The sequence below is a fragment of the Leishmania donovani genome, chromosome 30, assembly GCF_000227135.1.
Source record: "Leishmania donovani BPK282A1 complete genome, chromosome 30".
Taxonomy (NCBI): Eukaryota; Euglenozoa; class Kinetoplastea; order Trypanosomatida; family Trypanosomatidae; genus Leishmania; species Leishmania donovani.
In genome coordinates this window covers 1,096,608-1,116,311 of record NC_018257.1, presented here as the reverse complement: position 1 = coordinate 1,116,311, position 19,704 = coordinate 1,096,608, and the positions used below count along the sequence as shown (strand labels likewise).

At 57.8% G+C, this 19,704-nt stretch overlaps 8 protein-coding genes across 9 annotated transcripts; all 8 read left to right on the top strand.

The window, feature by feature from the left end:
* Positions 1 to 833: 833 nt before the first annotated feature.
* LDBPK_303070 (hypothetical protein, conserved) lies at positions 834 to 2,333 on the top strand (the record flags this gene model as incomplete). Its single annotated transcript, XM_003862970.1, has 1 exon — positions 834 to 2,333. The coding sequence occupies one exon, from the start codon at positions 834 to 836 to the stop codon at positions 2,331 to 2,333; it is 1,500 nt and encodes a 499-aa protein (XP_003863018.1).
* Positions 2,334 to 3,841: 1,508 nt separating this feature from the next.
* LDBPK_303060 (hypothetical protein, conserved) lies at positions 3,842 to 4,129 on the top strand (the record flags this gene model as incomplete). Its single annotated transcript, XM_003862969.1, has 1 exon — positions 3,842 to 4,129. One exon carries the CDS (start codon positions 3,842 to 3,844, stop codon positions 4,127 to 4,129), a length of 288 nt encoding a protein of 95 aa, XP_003863017.1.
* A 1,192-nt stretch (positions 4,130 to 5,321) lies between these two features.
* On the top strand, positions 5,322 to 6,287 carry LDBPK_303050 (hypothetical protein, conserved; the record flags this gene model as incomplete). The annotated part of the gene is made up of 1 exon (XM_003862968.1): positions 5,322 to 6,287. One exon carries the CDS (start codon positions 5,322 to 5,324, stop codon positions 6,285 to 6,287), a length of 966 nt encoding a protein of 321 aa, XP_003863016.1.
* Positions 6,288 to 7,911: 1,624 nt separating this feature from the next.
* LDBPK_303040 (Lsm5p, putative) lies at positions 7,912 to 8,298 on the top strand (the record flags this gene model as incomplete). The annotated part of the gene is made up of 1 exon (XM_003862967.1): positions 7,912 to 8,298. The coding sequence occupies one exon, from the start codon at positions 7,912 to 7,914 to the stop codon at positions 8,296 to 8,298; it is 387 nt and encodes a 128-aa protein (XP_003863015.1).
* Positions 8,299 to 9,655: 1,357 nt separating this feature from the next.
* Positions 9,656 to 12,199, top strand: LDBPK_303030 (hypothetical protein, conserved; the record flags this gene model as incomplete). The annotated part of the gene is made up of 1 exon (XM_003862966.1): positions 9,656 to 12,199. The coding sequence occupies one exon, from the start codon at positions 9,656 to 9,658 to the stop codon at positions 12,197 to 12,199; it is 2,544 nt and encodes an 847-aa protein (XP_003863014.1).
* Positions 12,200 to 12,724: 525 nt separating this feature from the next.
* On the top strand, positions 12,725 to 13,339 carry LDBPK_303020 (hypothetical protein, conserved; the record flags this gene model as incomplete). The annotated part of the gene is made up of 1 exon (XM_003862965.1): positions 12,725 to 13,339. The coding sequence occupies one exon, from the start codon at positions 12,725 to 12,727 to the stop codon at positions 13,337 to 13,339; it is 615 nt and encodes a 204-aa protein (XP_003863013.1).
* A 678-nt stretch (positions 13,340 to 14,017) lies between these two features.
* On the top strand, positions 14,018 to 15,244 carry LDBPK_303010 (hypothetical protein, conserved; the record flags this gene model as incomplete). Its single annotated transcript, XM_003862964.1, has 1 exon — positions 14,018 to 15,244. The coding sequence occupies one exon, from the start codon at positions 14,018 to 14,020 to the stop codon at positions 15,242 to 15,244; it is 1,227 nt and encodes a 408-aa protein (XP_003863012.1).
* An 839-nt stretch (positions 15,245 to 16,083) lies between these two features.
* Positions 16,084 to 17,169, top strand: LDBPK_302990 (glyceraldehyde 3-phosphate dehydrogenase, glycosomal; the record flags this gene model as incomplete). Of its 2 annotated transcripts, none has more annotated exons than XM_024473481.1 (1): positions 16,084 to 17,169. In XM_024473481.1, one exon carries the CDS (start codon positions 16,084 to 16,086, stop codon positions 17,167 to 17,169), a length of 1,086 nt encoding a protein of 361 aa, XP_024329252.1. Both variants share the same exon structure in this region, with proteins under 2 accessions (XP_024329252.1, XP_003863010.1).
* Positions 17,170 to 19,704: the final 2,535 nt, after the last annotated feature.

Genomic DNA, 19,704 nt, shown 5'->3' with positions numbered 1-19,704 from the left:
GTTGCTTCGATTGACGCTCCACACCTCCTCGCTGGTTTGCCGCTCTCGGGCTCATCGCTTCCGCCTTTTCTTCCGTTTCGCTGACGTACAGGGCCACTGCCATCGATGCGACTAGATTAGCCTTGCGTGGTTGCTTTTTTTTTGCGTGCCTTCTGCAGTGTACGCTAACGGCGTACGCACGCGCGCCGCAGCCTACGTGATCTCACTGGCGGCAGAAAGACTTTGCAGCCAGGAGCTCACGCCGAGAAAGCGCGTGCACGAGTGTGTTTCGTGTGCCGTAGAAACGCACGCGTTCGTCCCTGAACTTCCCCCGCTGTCGAGGGCCCCCCCTCCCCCACGGGCTATTCTGTGTCTTGCGCCGCTGAAGTTCCTACCGTGTTGCCACTACCACTACCCCTTTTGGGCAGTAGCGGTGTGGTGCCTCAGTGATCCCGTCGTGCGAGCGCACCGAAGCCGAGAAGCCGGCAGCTGCGTGGTGCGATGCATGAATATCGTCTCACAGCAGCATAGGCATACACAGACACACACACACACACATTCACGCAGCGAGACGCGGCGTTTCTTTGTGCCTCTGAGTCGGACGTGGGTCCGCTGAAGCCCCTCTGCTCGATTTGTGCATGTCGATTTTGAGGGTTTGACTGGCTGCGAAATCATAACGGCAGCAGTACTGCAGGCAAGAGGAAAAGTATATCCATCAAGCGGCGCACATCAGGCAGAAGACAGAGCGAGTCGATTTCTTTCTGTACATTTCACTCTTTCTCTTCCACTTATTCCTACACGCACGCGGTCAGCGGCAGGCTCATACACCTGTATCACTAACGTGCGTGTGAGCCATGGAAAGCTCTCACTCCGACGGGCATGGGGAGGAGAGCCTGAGTAGCACGCAAATGTTCTGGTACAGCGTCGCGGCGGTGGTGTGCGTGGCGAGTGCCGGCTTCTTTGTCGGCCTCCAAATCGCGCTCTTTTCGATTGACCGCCTCTTCCTCCGCGTCCTCAGCACCACTGGCACACCTAAGGAGCGCCAGCAGGCCAAGTCGCTGCTCGCTGTGCTGAAATTGCAGCACTGGACTCTCGTGGCGCTCGTCTTGATGAACGCCGTATTCGTCATGACGCTGCCGATTCTCCTGGAGACGATGTTCGACGAGATCACCGCCCTCATCGTGTCCATCACGGCTGTCCTCTTCGCCGGCGAGGTCCTGCCGCTCGCTGTCTTTGTCCGCTGGGCTATTCCGGTGTGCTCCTACTTCATTCACGCTATCTGGTTCGCTATTATCGTGACAGCGCCAGTAAGCTATCCGATGGGCAAGGTGCTTGACCGCGTGCTGGGGCACAGCGAGGAGCCGCTCGACCGCGAGGATTTGGCCGCCTTGATTGTCGGTCCGCGGCTGGGCGAAAACGAAGAGGAGAGCACAATGATGGAGGTCACATCTGTGCGAGTGGGCGATGGCGATGGCGGCGGCGAGAGCGCGCAGACCGCCAAGGAAAAGAGTTCGCCGGGCCAGCTGCGTGATTCGGAGGTGAAGATGTTGCAGGCGGCTATGCTGCTCTCGACCGACACGGTGCAGCAGCATCTGCGCACAAAAGCGGAGGACGCCTTCATGCTGTCCTCCCACGACAGCCTCGATCGAGAAACGATTCTGTGCATCTTGACCACCGGCTACAGCCGTGTGCCAGTGTACTTTGGTGAGGATCGCCGGCACATCATTGGCGTCCTCATCGTAAACTCGCTCGTGTCGCTCTGTTTTTCTCATCCAGACCCACCGCCACTGGTGAGCGACTACTCCCTCCGCGAAGTCCTGAGGCTTTCTCAGGAGGCGTCCCTCTACGATGCCTATCTCGCCTTTCGCAATGGGCCGTCCAATATGGCAATTATCTACGACCCCTCCGGGGCCATGGCTGGCCTTCTGACGCTGAATGACGTGCTGGCGATACTCTACAACGCCGACCCGGTGGCGCCGGCAACATTGTCGGAGCAGTACCTGCGCCGCCAGCGCAAGATGGTGGAGCTTGTGGAAGGCATGAAGGTCCTGCAGGCCACAAAACGCGTTGTACCGGTGTCGGTAAGCACGAGCCGGCTCGGTGGGGCGGGCCCCCAAGATGTGCAGAAGGACGATGCGCAAGACCAGACTGCCACCATCGGCACCCTTATTCCGGCTCCTCGGCACGGCCTGTCGCTCGCGAAACCGACGCCGCTGCCGCGGTCCTTTATGCCGCTAGCCGGCGACCAGCTCTTTGCTTCCACGCCCTTTCTCTCCACGTCTAGTCCAACTCGTTCGGCTGAGTCCAAGACTGGCCACGAGGGCACCGCCTTGAGAGGAGCCACCTCCCCTTGAAGACGCTCAGCGTCTCAGCTCGGCCTCTTTTTTCTTGTTTTGCACGTATGCTCGGGTTGGGATCGCCTTGGAGAGGAGGGATAGGGATCTGCACAAGAAAAAAAGGGACCGCGTACGCGCGCGTCATGTTCTTGCTCGTGCAGAGCACGTGTGCGTGCAAGTATGTTTCTTCTTCCTTTTGTGTGTGTGTGTGTGTCGTATCACCAAAGCCTCTCTCCCTCTCCTCCCTTCCACGTCTCCCTGGCCTGTGGCTTACCCTCCCCCTTCTCGTTTGTTTTCCCCACGTCCTCCGCCTCTCATCATGCCGCAGGATCGTTCTCTTAGTTGCTCGGACGCCACTCTCTGATTCCTTTTCCTGTTTTGTGTTTTTCTGCTGATTCGGGAGCATGTGCGCTGCTACCTCCCACCACTCCGGATGCAACTATCCTCATTATTAAGCATCTGCCGGCTCTCTTCCTCGTTGGCGTGCCCTTGCCCTTTTTCTTGTTCGTCGTCGAAAACCAGATCTGCATGTGTGCAACCAGTGAAGCAGTTCTGCGTGCGAGCCATGCCGATGCTGTGGTGTCGCCGTGGGTAGTGCTGGGCGTTGTGACAGCAATGGCAGTGACCGCGATGGTAGGGGTGCGCTCCTCCAGTATGGCCCTGTGGCCCCTCTGTCCCCTCGTGCAGGTGTTTGAGGACGGTACTTTGCATGTCCCTCCCGTTCTGTTTATCTTTCTTTTTATTTCGTAGGAGGGAGGTGGGAGGAGGAGGAGGAGGAGGAGGGGGGGGCTTTCCGGATTTGTGTGAGGGTGTCATGGGTACGCCGGATCCCGTGCATTCACCGGCGTGACGAGTTTGTGTGTCTGCGGGAGGGTGAGGTTGCTTGCGTGTGTGTGTGTGCAATGCTCCCCCCCCCGTGTTTGCCAATGGCCTGCTTTGCATAAATTCACAGACGGAAGAAAAAAAGAAAAACCGCTCGTTGAGAAGAGTGCGCGATGGTCGCACTGGAAAACAAGAGAGCGAGTGCACTGAGTGTGTGAGTGCTCCAGAGTCGTGACGCATGGCGTGCATGAAAAAGGAAGCGTGCCCTGCGCACACAGCTGTATCGAGTCTGAGGAAGGAGGGATGGCTTTGCGGTCGAGTTCTGCTGCATCTCCCTCTCTCCTCCCCTTCATCGCTTGAGGCTGAGGAGGCATTTTTTTTTCCCACTTTCATGCACTCCACTGGCGTGAATACGTCGCAACCTCCCCTGGCTCTCGGTGTCTCTCGCTGCGTCTCCATGGAAGCTGCGTTGCTTCTCGCTTGCCTTTCCTACTCGTGTGTGCATGTGGTCACCACGGCGTTCTTAGTCGCGAGTGAACTAGACTGTGTGGTGATCGATAGCCATCTTCGGAGACACACAAGCGTGCAGTGCCAAAAACACACAAACACACAGCGACGGGCACCCCGCGCACACGCGCGCGAGTCTCGCTCTGCTTCTTTTCATATATTCCACCCACACGCATACGAACACCCGATAAAGAAGGATGGATCAAACGAAGCTGTTTCAGGACTTTGCCTGCTCCGTGCGGTGCGAGAGCAAAAATACGGTTGTGTTTGTCGCTTGTCCGAAGGGCGGCCGCTACGGCGATGTGCGTAAGACCTTGGCGGGTTTGCTGCAGCGTCCTTTCAACTCGGTGCACGTGGCCTCACCGGCCGGCGACTACGCCGTGCCCTTAGATGATGATCAGGTAGTAGAGCCGGCTGAGAATGAGGTGATCGTCCCTGCCCGCATTTTAAAAGCGACGGAGCAGGGCGGGTGGGAGTTTGAGTGACGAGGCTCAGCCGGGTGGGGCAAACACGCGCGAGCAGAGGAGAATGCACAGAACTCCCCTCTCCCCTCCTCTCCCCCCCCCGAACGCCGCCGCCGCCAGTTGCGCGTATGGGGGCTCTATGTAGCCATCTCGGGGGTGAGGGTTAGGCCTTGCCTAGTCATGCTGTTCAAGCGTGTTAGTCATCTTATGAATTTCCCGGTGTGAACGTGCGCGTGCGCGTGCTTGCACGCAGCACACCCTTGTCTTCTACGCCGACCCCGGAGGCGCATCCTTGTGACTGCCTAATCCACCGTCGCTGTCCTGCTACATGTTGGGTGCCACTGGTCGAAGTTGTCTTTCTCTCTCTGTTTCATGAACGAAACCGGAGAGGTGAGGGAGAGACCATCACAGCAGCCGTCTTGCTGTCACTCTTGCATAAGTGGGGAAAAGGGAGGGGGGAACGCGACGGAGTACGTGCGAGTCGATCTCTTCTGTGTCTACGGTAGCGTTGTCCTTGCCGGCGGAGGGGCACGTCTCTGTAGCCAAGCAAAGCCCTGCCCCTCCCCCCATTACACACAACGGAGAGTATTCGCTAGGGGTGGGGAACTCGGGTGGCGGCCGCCCTCGCGACAGTTTTACACTCGCTAACTTCTGTGATGCTCGCCTGCAGAGGTCATGCACAACTGCGACTTGGAGAGGAGTGAGGCGGCTACCTTTTAACTGCCCCTCCCCTGCCTCTCTCTTGCTTTTCCCCATTCGCTGTCATCCACGTTGCTGCCCATCTCGATGCTCACCTGCCCCTCCTCTCTCCCTCTCCGACATTGTGATTCGACAACGCGCTCTCACACGATCACCGCATGTGCTTATGGGAATATATAAATATAGATACAGCGTACAACGCGCTACCTCCCCTGCACCAGTGTCCACGCACACACACACACACGCGTGTGCGCGTGTATTGACGTTACAACCAAAACACCACACACCCGCGCACGCTTTCCCATCTTGCTTTCTTCCCTTTGGGTGTGCGTTTGTGTGTGTATTGATTTCCTTCTGCACAGCCATCAGCTGCCGCTCGCGTGCGTGCAGAGCGGACGTGCTTCACGAGCTCGCACACGCCCCTCAACCCATCCCACCGGTGTAGACGCCCTCTTTCTCTTTCTCTCTCCCCCTTTTCTTTCGTTCGAAGGCCAGCTACCACTCTCGCCTCATCATGGCCGCCGCAACAAACAGCAACTCTAAGTTCTTTGTGCCGGAGCTGACGCAGGAAGACGTGCCGGGGGGCGCGTGCTGCGTGGATGAAACAACGTTTGCCACACTCTTCCCGTCCTACTTGGAGAGCTATATCAAGAGCATCTGGCCCGCGGTGGAGGAGCTGCTCGGGCAGCATCAGCTCGTCGGCAAGCTCGATCTGCTGGAGGGCAGCATGACGGTGGCGACGACACGCCGCACCTGGGACCCGTACGCGATCATCGACGCCCGCGACTTCATCAAGCTGCTTGCCCGTAACGTCCCTCTTGCCCAGGCGCAGAAGATCTTTCAGACCGACATCACGTGTGATATTATCAACATCTCCGTCAAGGGCGGCAGCGTGCGGCGCTTTGTGAAGCGACGCGATCGCTTGATCGGACCACAGGCGCAGACCCTGAAAGCACTAGAAATTCTAACCGGATGCTACGTCCTCGTGCAGGGTAAAACGGTTGCGGTGATGGGCCCCGTGAAGGGGACGCAGATGGTCCGGAGCATCGTCGAGGACTGCATGAATAACATTCACCCCATCTATGGCCTGAAACAGCTGTTGATCAAGCGCGAGCTGAGCAAGCGCGAGGACATGAAGCACGAGGACTGGTCCCGTTTCATTCCCGTCTACAAGAAGACGCAGCCGAACAAGGAGAAGCAGAAGGCCGTGCGCAAGATGAAGAAGGAGCGGATGAAGGAGGCGAAACGGAAGCAGGCCGGCAAGGAGAAGAGCATCTTCCCACCGGCCCCGCCAAAGCGTCTGGAGGATATCGCGATGGAAAGCGGACAGGCCTTCCTCGCCCCGCGTCAGCGCCGCCACACGGACGAGTTAGAGCTGCACAGTGCTACATCGCCATCCCCGTCGGCCTCTGCGCGCACCCGCAACAGCAAGGGCAGCAGCAGCAAGAGGGATGCGCCAGCCTCCAAGATCAAAAAGTAACCGCGGCGCTTGCTGCCTTTTCTGCTGCCTTTCAGTGGTTTCATGCTGACGGCGGTGACTGTAAAACGAGTCGTCCGCTGCCGCTGACGAGATCGTGTTTGTGTGTGTGGGTGTGGGCGTTCGGTTCTTGCTTCTCTCGTTTAAGCCACTCCCTCCCTTTCTTCCATCCCTGCCACGGCAGCGGTAAGTAAACGCAAGCAGAAAGGACACGTCACAGAAGGAGAAGCAAGAGAAAACGAATCCCGACGCCCCCTGTCCCCTTACCCCCTTTCTGCTTCAAACGCCCAAGAGGTTTCTCGCTGGCGGCCGCGTAACCTCCTTCCCTCTCTCTCGTGACACCGTTTTTGGTACCTTTGGCGGCTCACGCAACGGGCGGTCTTCCCTCTCCCCTTGACCCTTGGATCGGGGAGACGATTAGTAGATGCGCACTCCCGCACTTTGCTCCCCCTCCCCTTCCTGCCTTTCTGCGTCGCCCAGCTGCCGTCCTTTCTTTTCTCTTGCCTGTGCACGTGGAGGGCCACTCCTGCTTTCCTCGTTTGTGTCTCCGCGGCGCATGCTTTGCAACATAGACGTACATACACGCATAAACCTCTAAGCACATACACATGTATGCATACACACCCATACCCTCATGTATGTACATCCATGCACACACACACACACACAACAATGCACACCTCAGTCTCTTCCGTCTGCCAAGCTCTCTCATAATGTTCTGCGCATGGGCGATGGTGAATGAGAGGACGCAGCTGCCGCCAATGCGGAACGAGACAAGCAAAACAACTGCTCGTTTGTCCGGTATCTGTGTTGCTGCCTTACTCTCTCGCGCGCCCACCCACCCCCTGCCCATGTTCATCGGTTTGTATGTTCATTTGTCTGTCTCCTCTGCTCCCGTGCCACCTCCTTCGCTGTCGCTCCTTGTTTCTCTGCTTCCATCTTCTGCTGCTCCGCCCCACCGCGCCGATTTGTGTGCTTGGGGAGGGGGAGGGAAGTGGAAGTGCGCACGAGCGCAACGTACGGCGACAACAAGCACGCCGAATGAAAGAAATGGTTAAAAGGCGCGACCGAATGGAAAAAAAAAGACGGAGAGACAAAAAAAAAAGAAACACACACACACAAAGGCAACGTGCCCACTCAACTGCATCGATCGCGCGCGTTTTGTACACACATGCGCAGTGCATGTCATCCTCTCGGTGCCGGCCGATTGGGCGCACAAAGAGAGGTGGCATGCACGCACATAAAGAGCGAGTGCGTATGTTGCGCCTCCCTTTCCTCTTCGCGCCACCGCCCGATCGGATTTTCTGTTTCCTGGCCCGACATGCAATCTTCTTCCTCTTCTTCCAATGCTGCGCTCGCACTCTCCTTTTGTGCCATTGTCTGCGTGTGGTGTGCACGGGTCATGGTCAGGCGGCACCCCCTCTTACGGCTCAGGTCCTCCCCCTATCCTCCCCGCAGCTTGCTCCACGGTTGCCGGGTGCTCTATCACTACCGTGTTTGCGTGATTGTGCGGTCGAAGGAAACAACGCATCAAGAGCCCATCGAAGGCCCATCACTGCCTTGCTTTGGCGCCACGAGAGAACCCACACACCAACACACGCAAGAAAGGGGGGAAAGAATAAGCACCATGATTACAACCGCTGCGTCGAGTGCGGTGGTGGCCGTCGAGAAACGGAACCTCGTCATGTACGTCGGTAACCGCGTGAAGGTGACGCTGGATGACGCGAGCGTCCTGATCGGCCGCCTCGTTTCGCTGAGCAGCTGCGGAAATCTCATCCTCACCGATGTGGAGCGTCAGCGCATTCTCAAGCGCCGCCGCAATCGCGACGGGGTGCATGAAACAGCCCGTGAGTGCTACGCTGCCGTTCTCTTTGTGCGCGGCAGCTCTGTCGTCTCCGTTGGCTACGATAGCGGCATTACTACAGATAAATCGGTGATTGACCACGTTGGAGGGCGGGAGGCGAACAGCTCGCGCATGGTGCAGCTCGCAAACGCCGCCCCGTCGACACGGTGAGGGATTGAGTAACGGATACCCGTGGTATCTATCGGCGCCGACCCATCTTCTCTCGGAGAGCAGCTTCCGTTTTTTCGGTGATGGTGTTTGTTGACAACCGCACAGAAATCTGAAAGAAACAAACGACTACACTGTGTTTGCACAGGCGGCAGCGGTGATGGGCAGCCGCAGCACTGCTGCATCTCCTCGCATAATGACACACAGGCACCATAGCGGCACCTTCTTTGTCCGTCTGCCTCTGCACATCACGAGCGATGACGTTGGCGGCTGGCTGGGTCGATGGACAAGTGCGCACTGCATTACTTTCTGGACGCTTCGCTACACCGGTTTCCTCCTCGTCTATGCTCTTATGGCGCATGCACGCTCTTGTGTTCTTTCCATTGACCTCCTTTATTTCGTTTTTCTTTTTGTATATCATTCTCCAGTTTTCCTCATCTACTGTGCGTTCACGGGCGATATGATGATGTGCGTGCACATCGGCACTTCTTTTGGCCATCACCTACATAACCCACATACGAAGCGCCGCGCAACCACGAAAAAAAAAAGACAAAGAGGCCGTCACGCCTTCGTGTATCGTTGCCCACCCGCACAACCCTCTCCTCGCGCCTCAACTCTTCCAGCTCCTCGACGGCTTGCTGTGGGGCGCACAAACGAGGTGCGCCCTTGGTTGTCAGGAGTGCTCCCCCCCCCGTACCCCTTCTTCCGCACGAGCACACGCGCCGGGAGGAGGCAGAGAGGAAAGGTATCTCGTTTTCGCATCCCTGGGCGAAAGCCGCATCCTTCAGAAGGGAGTGAAACATCCTTGCATCCATCTCTGCGTACTTCTCCGTTTGCGTGCCTACGTGTTATCGCTTTTTGCCTCATTGAGGCGGTGACACCTTGCGCGGCATTTCAGTCACCATCACGGTCGACACCATCTCTCTTCCTTCCCTTCCTCTGCTTTAGTTTTGTCAGCTGCTTCCCATTTGTGGCCAGTGAGAGGTGGGCACCTCCTTGTCTCTTGCCTCGGCCTCTCTCCCTTGTCCATTCGCACAGCTCGCCGTCACCACCGAGCACTTCCGTATCGTCCTTCTTGCCTGCGGTGGCTCTCTTGCTCAGTCTTGCGTATTGTTTTTCAAAGCGGAACTGTTTCTGTAGGGAAGGAAAGCGAGAGTGAGCCGTGCGGTCTGTCAAGTGCGGCCGCCAGCAGCACCATCCGTAGCGCGCTCGTGTGGGTGGGTGGGCGTGGTGGGAATCTATTGCGTGTTTCCGCTTCTTCTGTCGCCCACCCATCTTCGCATGCGCTTCTTTCCTGTGCTTTTGTCTCTCTCGCCTTTGCTTGTATTCCCCCCTTGATGGTGGCCACCACGGAATCGGGATGCACACGAGCACGTCGTCCTTGACCGGCGCCACTACCTCCTCCCGCGTCCCTGTCTCTCACTACAACCCGTGCTTGCCACCAGTGGACGTTGTCGCGCACTACACCGATCTGCTGAAGCGAGGGGCCGAGACGCGCCTCACTCGACTACTTCGAGCCAAGGCGTATGTGCAGTTACATGACTACGCGTCGGCTTGCGCGGACTTGGATGACTGGATCCAGGAAATTGATCGTACTGCCCACGGCATCAGCGCAGGTGCGGCAGCTGACAGCCTCACAGAGGCTCTCTTCTACCGAGGTGTCTGCCGCGCTCGCCTGTCACAAGTAAAGGATGCCGTAGCCGATTTCACGGAGGTGCTGCAGCGTAAGCCAGGTCATCGGCGGGCCCACTACGAGCGGGCCGCGTGTCACGCGCAACTCGATGATTTCTTCAACGCCATCGCTGACTACGAAGCGGCGCTGCAGCTGGACGAGGTGGGAAGAGAGAAGGAGAACCTTCGCCGGTACCGAGAGCGTCGCTGCTGTTCGGCGCAGCAACAACCACGACGTATGCGATTCGCGTCGTCGCGGCCAAGGCTGAGCCCTCTCCCGCTTTGCAGCATTGCCGTCCGACCGCCCTCCAACGCAGTCTCGCCGCTGCGGCAGCACGTGCCAACACCTGCATCAGAAAAGGCGCAGCTCACTGACGGGCCTCTCGCGCCAGAGCAGTCAGCCCCATGCTCACCGGTCTCCACACGCGGCGCCATGGCGAGCAGTAGTCGGTGTATGCCCATGAATGAGGCCTCGGACAGCGCTGTGGCGACGGTGTCCTTGTCAGAGTACACGATGCCTGCCGCGGGCGCCGGCGCGACGACCCTCTCAGCGATTCTCGGCCGCCGAATCTCGCAGGGCTTCTCAGACCACAGCCACGATAACTTGACCAGCGTCTCTTCCAGCACCGAATCGTTGCTGGACGGCAGCGTTATGGAAGTGGACGAGACGGTCGAGGACGTGAGCGCGGCTCGAACGCACGAGATCGCCGCCTCCTACAGTACCCGCCACGAGAACCCCGAGAATGGGCACGGCATGCTCGCCGCGATGGACCCGACGTGTATACTGAGTTCCAGCAACAGCGAGGGCGAGGAGTGGCTGCCGGACGACGTGCTGGAGGCAGAGACTTGGCAGCAGAGTAAGGGCAGCTGCGCCGCCGCCCGCTTGGCAACGGCTGGGCAGCTTCTCCTCAATGCGCATTACTTTTACCAGCGTGGGCTAGAGCATCGCCGGCGCGGCGAGCTCGAGGCAGCCATCCACATGTACACACGGGCGCTGGAGCTTTCGCCGACGCACTTCAAGGCACTATTCAACCGGGCCTTCTGCGAGGACAAGCTGAAGAACTACACGCGCGCCATCGAAGACTATACTGCCGCCTTGGATCTTGACCCACGCAACCCGTTTACGCACTACAACCTAGGCATCAGCTACGATCACAAGGGTCGCCACGCGCGCGCGATGCAGGCCTTCACCCGCGCCATCGAGCTTGACGACCGCCACCCCGACTTCTTCCACAACCGCGGATTTACACAGCGGAAGCAGGGTGCCTACGCGGCCGCCATCGCCGACTACACCACCGCCATCTCGTTGGACCCGAAGCACTTCAAGTCGCACTACAACAGGGCCTACTGCTTCAGTAAGCTTGGCCGCTACGAGGAGGCGGTGGCAGACTACGCAGCTGCGCTGCAGATCGACAGCGGCAACGCAAACGCATACCACAATCGCGGTGCAGCGCTGGCGAAGCTGGGGAGGCTGGAGGCGGCTGTCGAAAACTTCAATTGTGCTCTGCGGCTCAGCCCAAAGCTGACCTTCGCGCTCAACGCCCGTGGCCTCGTGTACGATCAGCTGCAGCAGTACGACAAAGCCTTGGCGGATTTCACCGAGGCGATCCGCCTCGACCAGCGTAATCCCGTCTGGCTGCACAATCGCGGCTACACTTATCGCAACATGGGCGAGCTGGAGCTGGCGATTGCCGACTACAGCGCCTCCATCAAGCTTGCTCCGCACAGTCACACGGCATATACCAACCGCGCCTTTGCCTTTCGAAAGCTGGGCCGGTATGAGGCGGCTATCGAGGACTACACAAGGGCGTTGCGCGAACATCCAGGCGTGGCGACGAAGGTGCTCAACAACCGCGCCTACTGCTTTGCACGCTTGAACCTCTTTGAGGATGCGGTCCGAGACTACACCGAGGTCCTTGCCACCGACCCCGTCAACGCCCATGCGCTGTACAACCGCGGAATCAGCTTTGAAAAGTGCGGCAAGTACAACGCCGCTGTCGACGACTTCACGCGGGCCATCCGGCTAGCACCAGAGGTGCCATCCACAGCGTGCAGCTACTACAGCCGCGGCACGTCACGGCTGCAGCTGCATCAGGTGCCGCAGGCCGCCGAGGACCTCAAGCAGGCTCTCAAATTGGATCTGGTAGCGTGCGGGTTGCGCGGTGAAGCGCTCTACGCGTTTCGGGCTGAGCATCCGGCTTGGCGCCTCCTGCAAGACCTCGGCGCAGACTAGAGTGCACCTGAAAGAGAAGATAGAGGCAGAGGAGTCGAAGGACACTCGAGTAGATATCACACACACACACACAGACACAAGTAGCAGCAGCAATGGGAAACGGAAGCAGACGGGCCGTCTTGCACGCTGTCTCCCGCTCTCTTGCTTTCACCTTCGCGACTTCACGTGCTCAGCGACCACTGTGCACGTTGCCAGTCAGAGCACTGAAAGCCGAGCGAAAAAGAAAATGCTCGAACCTCTACACATGGGCGCAGCGGAGTAGGGAGTGTCTGCGAATGGCGTGACGCCTTGTGATGGGTGCAAGTGGCAGTCGCGGAGGAGTGTGCGGGCGGGCGGACGGAGGCGATGCGGACCCGCCGGTGCCGCGCCAACCGCCCCCTTCCCTTCCGTCAAGCTCAGCCACGCCGTTGTACATGTTTACGAACTTCTTTGTCTTTGCGCCCTTTCTCGCCTACCTCCACTGCCCCTCAAACTATTTTTCTTTTTCCTGTTTTTTTTTTTTGGCACCAGCTCCCAGCGCATCAGATGACTACCCTTTCTCCTCCCCCGCATGCCGGCGGGACGCCACGTCACTCGTCCTCCATCAGCACTGTCAAGGACTTTAGGCCGGACGATCGTCCCTTGCTCTCTTTCATTGCCCTGAGCGCGGCCCAGAGCTCTATGGCCCGCTCCGCCGAGGTTGTCTTGGATGCGGCGCTGATGCCCCCCACGACGCCGTCGCCATCGGCGTCTCTAGTTTCATCGGTCGACGAAACCAGCAGCGCTGACAGCTTAAGTGCCCGATACCCCGAAGTGCGCGTACTGCTTCATTTGCACTACTTGCGGTGTGCGCTCCGCGATCTACAGGAGTGCCCCGCACACGCACGTCGAACGTTTTTCTCCATCATCCATGAGCACCTCGCCTCCTTAGCGCTGGTACTGCCGGAACCACTCTTCACCGCCATCGCTGCAGTGCTTCAGCGCTTCCTGGCCATGAGCACCGACGAGGCCCTAGCCAAGGACCGCTGTCACGTGCTGGAGGTGCAGCTGATGCACATTGTGGAGGCAACGCAGACGGAGCTGCTGCGCGCCACTAAGCAGCTGAGTATGCGAGCCGGAGTCATGACACTTCGCTTTCACCACGACATCCCCTACCTGTGAGCGAGGGGACTCTCCCTGCGCCTCGTCCGGCACAGACATGCACACCCCACGAAAGAGCGCCCCATGAGCGTCGTCGGGGTGATCAGAGGCTGGCGGGAAGGGGAGGCGGGAAGACGTGTTTCTTCTTTTTTTCGGGGGTGGGGGTTGCACTACTTCCTGGTTCTGTCTCTTTCTGTCTACGCTACTCTCTCTCTATCTTGCAAAGCCTCCTACGTGACGGAGGCGCGTGGGTCGCGGTGTATGATGGGCACAGCCAGAGCCACCAATAGAGAAACTAAAAGACAAAGCCCTGAAGGGCCACAGCGAAGAAAATGCTGTCCGCGTGTGAGCGGAAATCATTTCTTATGCACAGCGGTGGTGGTAGCAGGGGCCTGCTCATCCCCCTCGCTTTTCTTTTCGCCTCTCGTGTGACCCTTCATGGATCTCTGATCGCGTCGTGCATGCATCTCCTGCATGCGCAGTCGTACCAAATCGCTTCTCCTCTCTCCTTTTTCCTACTCGCTTGTTGCTGCGGGACCGCCTCCGGGTTTATAACTGGCTGGGTGCCTTTGGCCTGCTGATCCTCGTTTGGGTGTGCTTGTACGGCCGCCGCGTTTTTTTTTTCGTGCCTTCCACGCTGTCACGCGCATCATTGCGTCCAAACACAGACGCACACTCACACACACGCATACTAGAATAATGGCTGTATCGTGCGAGTTCATTCTCTCCGCGTTTCTCGTGATCATCACGGGGCTGTTGTTTATCGACCTGGTACCCCTTCAGGAGACGATGCTGTGCCCAGGCAACTACACAAATGCAATAGAGTGTCCAGAGGTTTACTATTCCTCCTCCTATCAGCTGGCGCGGGAGCGGTTCCTTGCCGCCGCTGAGGCTGCCCACGCGCAGATTGAGCATCATCTCATCACCAAGAGGGGTAACGAGGAATACTACATGGACACCGCCTTCTTTGCCGGTAAGCGGAAGGACAAGCTGCTGGTGCACACCAGTGGCACCCACGGGGTTGAGGGCTTCACGGGCAGCGCCATCCAAGTGAAGCTGCTGCAAGAGTGGAACGAGACTGCTCTCTCTGGTCCGTCCATTCTCTTTGTGCACGCCGTGAATCCGCACGGCATGGCCCACTTCCGCCGTTTCAACGAGGAGAACGTCGATCTCAATCGCAACTATCTTTCCACCGAGGAGTGGGCTGAGGTGAAGGCGCGGGACGCGAATATCGCAGGCTATGAAGATCTCCGACCGTTACTCGTGCCACAGACACCGCCGCGCTTCATTGACCGCTACGTGCTCCTCTACGTTGCCGCCAAGACGCTGGCGCGCCACGGATTCGTCAAGCTGAAGCGCGCCTTCGTTACCGGCCAGTACCACGATCCTGCAGGCATCAACTACGGTGGCGACAGAGAGCAGAAAAGCATTTCAGTGTTGCGTGAGGTGCTCAAAAAGCACGCGGTCGCCACCGGAGCGACCGAAGCAGTCTATCTTGACGTGCATACCGGTCTCGGTCCCACCGGAGTGGATACGATGATGATGAAAAGCAGCCAAGAAGCAGAAAAATGCCGCAAAGTATTCCCTGGGGCGCGCATCGACAATAGCCAAACCGCCACAAGCGGCCCCAGCGCGGGGTACAATCTCGCCGCCGGCAGTATCCGTCCCGTGGCAGAGTTGGGGCCCAACACCCTCGCTGTCACGGAGGAGTTTGGGACAGTCAATCCGCTCTTCGTGGCACGTGCCGTGATACTTGAAAACGCCGCGTATCGGCTGTGCCGCGGAAGCTACGTCCATGCAGTGATGCAATCGTGGATGCGCGACGTTTTCTACCCGCAAGAGATTAGCTACAAGCGAGCCACATTGAAACGCGGGTCCGTAGCGTTTTGGAAAGCTTGGACGTACCTCGCAGAGAGCCAAGCGTAGGGGTGCCTGAATCCCGCTTTCCGAGCCTCTACAGCTTTACCAAGCAAGTGCAACCACCCTGCTTAAGCTCTCTCGCAGCGGATGCACCTCAGGTGACAGCGTCTCTTCGCTCCTCTTTAGCAGGCGAAACTCTGACGCATCACAACTTCCTTTTTGTGTTTGTTTGTTTCATCTTGGGGTGTGCAAAGGCCACCATTGGGCTTCACTGTCGTTACGTGTGCACAGCAAATCCGTTGAAAGGGGGAGGGGCGATGGCCTCCAGTATGTCTTTCTGTGTTGTGTTGTGCATGTGTGTGTGTGTCGACGCTGCGTGCGTCTGTGCAGAGGAATGTATGTGGGCGTGTGGGGAGGTTTATGGCAGAGAACAATGACATGAAAACCCATTTCGGTTTCTCCGCAATGACGGCAAGTCGGGCACGCATCACAGAAAGCGATAAACCTCACGTCTACTCCTGAAGCGAGCAGGAGAAGCGCGTCGAACGGCACACTGAAGTCAGCACAAGGGGCAACGCACGAACCACAATGAGACACACCCTACATTACCTCATCATAGCCGCCCCCTGGCTGCCGCACACTGTACAACCATAAAGAGCGAAACAGCAGCACTGAAGCCTGAGCATACCATGAATGCAACACGCGTACATGGCCCCTTCCGCTTTCCGCGCTATGTTAGGCGGGCACCCGTTCACCAGCCTCTCCGGTTCTGTTTCCACTCCTCCTCCGCCTCCGCCCTCCCTCTCCCCGTCACGGCGCCGCACGCACCGCGATCGCACACAAGCTCTCTCTCTCTCTCTCAACACAACCGAACTAACATCCCTCACTCCCTCCCTTACCACAAAATGGCTCCCATCAAGGTCGGCATCAACGGTTTCGGCCGCATTGGCCGCATGGTGTTCCAGGCCATCTGTGACCAGGGCCTTATCGGCACCGAGATCGACGTCGTCGCCGTGGTGGACATGAGCACGAATGCTGAATACTTCGCGTACCAGATGAAGCACGACACGGTGCACGGCCGCCCGAAGTACACGGTGGAGGCTGTGAAGAGCAGTCCGTCCGTGAAGACGGCGGATGTGCTTGTGGTGAACGGCCACCACATCAAGTGCGTGAAGGCGCAGCGCAACCCCGCGGATTTGCCGTGGGGCAAGCTCGGCGTGGACTACGTGATTGAGTCTACTGGCCTGTTCACGGACAAGTTGCAGGCCGAGGGCCACATCAAGGGTGGCGCGAAGAAGGTCGTGATCAGCGCTCCGGCGTCTGGCGGCGCCAAGACAATCGTGATGGGCGTGAACCAGCACGAGTACTCGCCGACGACGCACCACGTGGTGTCGAACGCGTCGTGCACGACCAACTGCCTGGCCCCCATCGTGCATGTGCTGACAAAGGAGAACTTCGGCATCGAGACTGGTCTGATGACCACCATCCACTCCTACACGGCGACGCAGAAGACGGTGGACGGCGTGTCGCTGAAGGACTGGCGCGGCGGCCGCGCGGCGGCCATGAACATCATCCCGAGTACGACCGGCGCCGCCAAGGCTGTGGGCATGGTGATCCCGTCGACCAAGGGCAAGCTGACCGGCATGTCCTTCCGCGTACCGACGCCGGACGTGTCCGTCGTGGACCTGACGTTCCGCGCGACGCGCGACACGTCGATCCAGGAGATAGACAAGGCCATCAAGAAGGCGGCGCAGACGTACATGAAGGGCATTCTCGGCTTCACCGACGACGAACTCGTCAGCTCTGACTTCATCAACGACAACCGCAGCTCGGTCTACGACTCCAAGGCGACACTGCAGAACAACCTACCCGGCGAGAGGCGGTTCTTCAAGATCGTGTCGTGGTATGACAACGAGTGGGGCTACTCGTACCGCGTGGTGGACCTGGTGCGCTACATGGCTGCCAAGGACGCTGCGAGCGCCAAGATGTAGGGGGTTTTGTTCAGGTACGAGAGCAGCGCAGTTGGCAGGCGCTCACTGAGTGTGTGCTGAGTTGTGTTTGCTGCCGGCGTATGTGCTCCCTCTCTTTTTCTAACGAGTGCTTTTTGATTGTGCTGCGATCGATGCTTGCGAGGATCGTTGTGCCGTCTCGAAGTGGGGTGCGAAAAGCCGCGCAGCACCTCTTCGCATTTTGTTTTCTTGTGTAGTCAGCGGGCTGCGCCTGTGTTTGCTTTCTTGTTTGGGGCGAAGTACTTTTCTTCACTTCTCCAAGCGCCGTGGCTCTTGGCCGCGCATCTCTGTGCGTGTGTGCTGGTTCTTTTTTTTTTTGGTGGTGGTGGCGCTCCGTCCCGGATGCCTGCAGATCCGTCTCATACGCTTGGATCTTGTCTCCCCCTCCCTCTCCCACCCCAAGAGCAGACTGAAAGTGCGGAATGCCGCACGGGGAGGGGAGGGAAGGAGGGGGGGGGGCAACTGGTAGTCGTCGGTGGCCGGATGGCATTTGAGCTACCTTTTTTTTTGCACATGTGAGCTCTGCCGTACTATTCTCTTTGTACCACTGCCAACCCTCACTCCCTCACCGCCTCATTGGTTCTCCGTCGTTTGGCTTTTTATTGCGGGCAGGAGGAGTCTGACGTGTGTTAGTGAATCTCTTATACACAGAGATACACATGCGTGTCGATCTCTCTCTCTATATATATACATGCACACATCGATCTATATATGTGTATCTGCTCACACGTGCCCATGCATCGTCCCTCCTCCTCCCTCTGCCTCTCTTTTTCGTTCTACTTTGTCTCTTACCCGGTTTTGTTCCGCTTATTATGATATGGCTGTTTTCCGTGCGAGCGGAGTCCTGCACGTGCGTATGTATATATGTGTGCGGGGGAGAGGTTGTGCGAAAGCAGGACGGAGAGTCACCCGTTTCGCATATTCCATGCTTTGTTGTCTTTCTCCTTCTCTGCCGCTGTATTCCTCGAAGGCGCACTCGCGATGATGTCTCCAGCGAAAGTGAGCAACACAGCAACGAAAAAAAAAAGATTATATATGATACAGAGAAATGTATGTCGATACACACGCGCAATGAGGCAAGATAGAATGGGGAGGGATAAGAGACAAGGGAAAATGCACAAAAACAGAGTTCAGGAGCGAGTAGAGGACATGTTGACACATGGATAAGGCGGACTGGTAATCGCAGAGGTTCGCATATATCGAAGCTGGCTATTGCCGGCTGACTCGCCATCTTCTACCGTTATCGCCTCATCTTCCCATCACCGCCCTTTCACCTTTCGTAGCAGCTACCTTGTGCGCTCATCTCCTTTTCTCTAAATTCAGTGTTACCCCCCTCCCTAAACTGCAGCGTCCTCCTCAACACGCCCTCGTCAACCTCTGTGGTGGTATGCCTGCCCTCCTCTTTTGTTTCCCCTCGTCTCCGTCCGCTACCCATATTTGTCTCTCCGCCCCTTTCACTACAGGTTGACTCTTTGTGCGTGTGCGTGCGTGTTACCGTCTTCTCTTCTCTCGCATTTTCTTCTCGTGTGTGATACCCACAGAAGAAAGGACGGAAGGAAATTCAACAACAAAAATGTGTGCACGACTCGCTTGCTTTCACCCCTTCACTTGTTCACCGCCGTCCCCTCCTCCCCCCTCTCATCCTTTCCTTCCTCTTCGTCGGTGCAGATGGCTATACCTCTAGGTTGCTGTTGGATGTAGTTACCTGCGCGTCTTGGTGATCAAAGGCTATCCCTCCCTCTCCTCCTTCTTTCTCTCTATTCCCGAAGGAATGCGCATGACTGTAACGAAGAAAGTGATGAACGAAAAAAAATGAAAACAACAAAAAAGGACCGTGAGTGGCACAGGGTGGTGGGTCAACGTGTTCAACTGCAAAACAGCTTCTTCCCATCTCCCACCCACTCCCATGGGCGCATATCCGGCGTGTGTGTGTGTGTGAGCGGGCGAGTGACTTTCGGTCAGCTTCTCGTATCGCCCATTGACAGCCGCGTGTGAGAGTGGTGTGGCTGCGCGTGGAGAAGAGAGGAGTGCGCGTAGCGGGAGTAAGCACATATGTCGTGTGCCCATCGCTGTCGGTGCTTCGGCGACAGCAGGCCCCTCTCGTCTTGGGGAGGGGGCTAAAAGAGCACCCTCACACCCGCCTCCCCACCCATCCTGTCCATCGAATGTGAGATGCATGTGCGTATCTGTAGCGATGTGTTGTGTGCGTGTTCGCAAGGCGCGCGCACACCTACGTCCGCGAAGCACCAAGTACACGTAGACAAACAGCACACACGTGCACTACCCCTTGTACTGTTGCACGATGCGACACGCCCGCACGCTGCTTCTCTGTGTCCTCTTCGGTCTTCCTGCTTGCTGCTCGCGGCGCTCGACTGCTTTTTTTCTCTTCTGGTCTCTCTCACACACATACATGTGCATACGCGCGCGCGCCAAACTCTACCTCCGCACGCACGTGCTCGACGCCTTCGTTGGAAAGGGCAACGCCTTAAAAAAAAAAAAAAAAAAAAAAAAAAAAAA